The sequence below is a fragment of the Tupaia chinensis genome, unplaced genomic scaffold (assembly GCF_000334495.1).
Source record: "Tupaia chinensis unplaced genomic scaffold, TupChi_1.0 Scaffold142384_1, whole genome shotgun sequence".
In the NCBI taxonomy this organism is placed as follows: domain Eukaryota; kingdom Metazoa; phylum Chordata; class Mammalia; order Scandentia; family Tupaiidae; genus Tupaia; species Tupaia belangeri.
In genome coordinates, this window is record NW_006202232.1 from 281,282 (window position 1) to 286,090 (window position 4,809).

Sequence of the window (4,809 nt, forward strand, 5' to 3'; positions counted from 1 at the left end):
GGGTCTGCCCGAGGGAAGCCCATCTGGGAGTCCTGGCTGCCGGACCACTGCCAAGAATGGAGGCCTTCGGGTCTGGGGCAAAGAGGTGAGCGTAATGGGAGGAAGGTCAGAGAAAGCAGGCAGAATGGCCTGAGAGTTCTCCCTACCTCTTTCCGGCACATTCTGAGACTTTCACATCTCCCAAATGGGCCCAGGATTAGGAGCTGTGCATATAAAGGTGTTAGAAAAGTGGCATGTGAAGGGTAGCTGAGGTTCTGACCCAGACTGGGGGGGCACAGGAGGTGAAGTGTATGGGGGGCTGGGGCTGTTAATTCCAAGGAAGACAGAAATATGTGTAGGACTAGAGAGAAAATGCTAGCAAAAGAGGCCCTACAGAGGGCTTTTCCTAACACATCAGCTAGAAAGACATCCTTTACTGCACCCTCCTGGTTCGCCACTGCTTCCAGGAAGAAGTCCTAGTCTTCAGACCTGGAATTTAAGACTCTGCCTGGGTCAGCCAGTGGTGTGATAGTTAAGGTGGCTGGATCCCACGTGGCTGAGTTCATGGTTCCAATCTAAGACCCCATGGCTTGAAAATCATGCTGGGCACATATGTGTGTGTGTGTGCCCAAAATCCCAAGAGGAGAATGGAGGAGAAAGGACTGTAGCATGGCCATTCCCCGGGGGGTGGGGTTATTTCTCACATTCTCTCTACCCTCCCAACCCAGCAAGTACATGCACCCTAGAGAAAAACTTAAATTAAAAAAAAAAAGTAAATAAAAAGACCCTGCCTGGGAACCAGCAGTTAGCATAATGGCTATGTCGCTGGACTCCCACGTAGTCGACCGCGGTTCACGTCCCGGACCCGGTGGCTTAAAACACACCAGGCGCGTGTGCGTGCGTGCCCAAGATCCCAAGAGGAGAATGGAGGAGAAGGGATTGCGGCGTGGCCATCGCCCCTGGGGGGTGATTTCTCGCTTTCTGTCTCTCTGTCTCTCTCTGTCTGTCTGGCGAGCGCACGCACCCTATAGCAAAAAAAAAAAAATGTCTCCAAAAAAAAAAAAAAGACCCTGCCTGAACTGTCTGCCCCAACATGTGTATGAACCACCCAAAAAATCATCCCAACAGCCACCACCCACAAGAACAAGGGCTTCATTTTGTCCACAGCCTGGGAATAGCAGGCATGTAGGATGTATTTAATAAATAGTATAGTAGTTAAAAACACAGACTAAAGTTAAAATTGTCTGGGTTCAAATACCATAACTTCAGTTTACTAAGAAATTACTTAGGGGCCAGCAAGTGGCATGGTGATTAAAGGCGCTGGACTCCCACATGGCCGACCACGGTTCAAGTCTCAGACCTGGTGGCTTGCTTTCTCACTTCCTCTCTCTCTCTCTCTCTCTCTGATCAAACTGGAAAATAATAATGACAATAATAATAAAGTTAAAATAAAATAATTCTTTAAAAAGAAAAGAAGTTACTTAACTGTTCTTTGCCTCAACTTCCTCATCTATAAAACAGGAATAACAAGAGCACCCACCTCAAAGGGGTCTTGTGATAAATAAAGAGGTGATACCATGTAAAGCACTGACTCCTAGCAGATGGTTGGCATTCATCTTAACCAGAACTTATGCCTGCTGTCTTTCAAAGGCAGATATGCCTCACAAATGAGGAGAGAGAGTCAGAAAATGGAAATGACTTATCTACAGTGTACAGTAAAGCCCATACTCAAGTTGTGGTGCTTCTGCCCCAAATCTCCAGTCCACTCTTTTTTTTTAAGAGGATTTTTGCTATAGGATGTGTGCGCTCACCAGAAAGACAGAGAGAGACAGAGACAAAGTGAGAAATCCCCGCCCCAAGGGGGATGGCCACACCACAATCCCTTCTCCTCCATTCTCCTCTTGGGATCTTGGGCACGCATGCACACGCGCCCGGCGTGAGTTTTAAACCACCGGGTCCAGGACTCAAACCGCGGTCAACTACATGGGAGTCCAGCAACATAGCCATTAGGCTAACTGCTGGTCCCCCCAGTCCACTCTTCACCAAGACAATTCCTATTCACCTTTCAAAGCCCAACCTCCCATGTCCAAAGCCTTTTGATTATGCTCTCCTTAATACCTCCAGTGAGAACTAACAGTTCCCTCCTCTGATCCTTGAACACACCCTCAGAGTCCCCTTACTTGCACAGCTGGGGGCCAGTGCCCCGGGTGAGGACAGGGGTGGCAGGTACACTTCGCCCCTCAAAACTGGAGGCACTCCTGGGCAGCGAGCGTGTTGGGCTAGACAGAGACAAGCAGGCCTAGATCAGGGCCCAGGTTAGAGACCATACCCAGTAGCAGGCTCTCCTGCCAGCCCAGACTCAGGATCCCATTCCTGACTCCTGGGGAAGGGAGGGAGGGGCTCATCCTCACCTGGTAGGGCTGGCCACAGAGTTCCGACGGCTCTTCAGATCCCCATACAGATCTGATGGGGGTAGTTTCCATGGAGTTCGCCGCTCTGGGCTCCCTCCAGATACTGCCCGCAGCTGGTCCCAGGCCTTGGGTGGTGAGGGGCGCTCAGCCAGAGAGAAGCAGCCACGGGCCTCCTCTGGGTGGAAGAAAGTAAGTGGGGGAGAATTCAATCGGTGGGGGGGGATGGATGGGTTGCAGACAAGGCAAAGAGTAGGGGCCAGGGAAGCAGGGGAGGGGCAGATTGCTGGGACAAAGTTAAGCTGCTGAGGAGGAGCTAAGGGATGGGGCAGGGCAAAGAGCGTAGGGAAGGCATGGAGGGGTAGGGGTGGGGTGAAGCTAAGAAGAAGAAAGATGGGGCATGGCTGAGGAGGAGCTGAGCATCAAGCAATGGACTGAGGGGACACATAGGAGGAGCCTGGGAGCAGGTTTGGGGATAGGAGTCCTCACCATTATCATGGCTGGGTCCAGACTCTGAGAGGGAGCTGCTCTCTGAGTGCAGAACTACGTCTTCTACAGGTGAGGAGGGGAGAACAGGGCCTATCACTCCAAAGTTTGGATACCAGCCCCTTAAACCTCTGGATGGGCCCCTCCACTTAGCCCACCGTCTGGGCAGTCTCGTCCTCACCTTGTTCCCTTCCCAAGAACCCACTTCTACCTGAATCCAAGACTACCATCAGCTAGGTTCCTCAGCCCCACCATGGCCCACACTTTCCTGAGAGCCAGTTGACCACAGTTGTTCTTTGCCAGCTGACTATAATTTTTACCGGTTGGTGCCCTTAAGTTTGGCCCATGGATCTATCCCACCCCTACCATGTCCCTTAGCCAGCATGGACTCCCAGGCCCACTCTCTCACTCCCCCTGCTGCCCTAATGGGGCTGGGCTTACCTTGGCTGAGCTGAGTGTGCCGCGTGCCCAGGCAGACTCCCTGGGCAGTGAGAACTGGCCCTGTGGACAGTGGCTGGGGTGATGTGAGCACTGGGAGGCCGAGGCGAGCCCGGACATCCCCCAGCTGCTCCTCCAACTCATGCAGCCTCCGCAGTGCATCGGCCTGGACCTGGCGCCGGCGCCTGCGCTGCTCGGCGCTCAGATCAGGGGCCAGTGCCAGGCGGCGGGCGGCGGCTGCAATCTGCTGCTGCACTGACACTTCACGCTCCAGGGCCTCAAGAGCCAGCTCCTGTGAAGCCCACCCAAGAGGGGTGGGACAGGACAAATGTTGGAAACCGCCCAGCATAGGGCCCAGGTGGTACCAGGCGGAGTGTGCTAGTCCTGGAAGTGGGGGATATTAACTTAGAGGTGGAGCTTATTTATCCTCTTGGGACTGGGCCTGTTCTTCTTGAGGGTGGGAAGCCTGTCAGGACTTGACTAGTATGGACCAGCATCCCCCCCTCATTCCAGGAGCCCACTTCCTTACGCGCTATCCCTTCTCTCCTTCCCCTGGCTGCAACCTTCTTCCAGGCTCCTTTCTTGAATCTGCCCCTGCCCCACAGCTAGCTCTCCAAACCCATCAGCTCACCTCTGCAGGGCACAAGGAGTGGTGTGCTGGGTTGGGATGTGGTGCAGGGTAGGCGCGGGCTGCAGGGGGCCGCCGTCGAACCAACTGGGGCCGTTCACCAGGCTCCAGTGGGCACTCAGGGGGCAGATGGCCAGTCAGCTCCTAGAGTGGGCAGGGGCCAAGAGACTAGCAAGGGTTAGGTGGGAATAATGAACCCAGAAGCTACAGAAGTCCTACTAGGAGCCTGGCCCTACTCAGCACCCCCTGAACACATTATTTCTCTTCTTCCTTCCAATTTCCCCAACAATCAGTGTACAGTGTAGACTTGCAGCCTCTCCATGGTGTAAACTCCTAGGGCAGTGGGCATGGAGCATAGGGAAGCCTGCTGTGGACTTCAGAATTTTTGAGCTTTTATAAAGGTGCCATAGGGCCAGCAGGTGGCATGGTAGTTGAAGTGCTGGACTCCCACATGGCTGACTATGGTTCGAGTTCCAGCTCTGGCAGCTTGTTTTCTCACTTTCCCTCTCTCTCTGTATCTCTCTGGTCAAATTAAAATAATAATAATGATGAGTAAAATTAAAATAATTACTTTATTTTAAAATATTTTATTTAACGTTATTTTTTAAATTTGACCAGAGAGATACAGAGAGAGAGGGAAAGTGAGAAAGCAAGCTGCCAGGTCTGGGACTTGAATCATGGTCAGCCATGTGGGAGTCCAGCACCCTTCACCACTATACCACCTGCTGACCCCCAAATTAACATAATCTTTTTGAGAGGTTTTTGCTATAAGGCGCGTGTGCTTGCCAAAAAGACAGAGAGAGACAGAGACAGAAAGTGAGGAATCACCCCCCAGGGGGAGATGGCCATGTTGCAATACCCTCTCCTCCC

The 4,809-nt window shown here is 52.6% G+C and overlaps 1 protein-coding gene across 1 annotated transcript in view; it reads right to left on the reverse strand.

Moving 5' to 3' along the window:
• CCDC120 (coiled-coil domain containing 120) overlaps positions 1-4,809 on the reverse strand; it is a gene marked incomplete in the record, with an annotated part of 8,283 nt that overhangs the window by 2,261 nt on the left and 1,213 nt on the right. Inside the window, 6 exon segments of the mRNA XM_014582138.2 lie at positions 1-72; positions 2,160-2,258; positions 2,391-2,565; positions 2,877-2,939; positions 3,315-3,603; positions 3,943-4,083. Coding sequence (XP_014437624.1) covers positions 1-72; positions 2,160-2,258; positions 2,391-2,565; positions 2,877-2,939; positions 3,315-3,603; positions 3,943-4,083 — 839 coding nt within the window.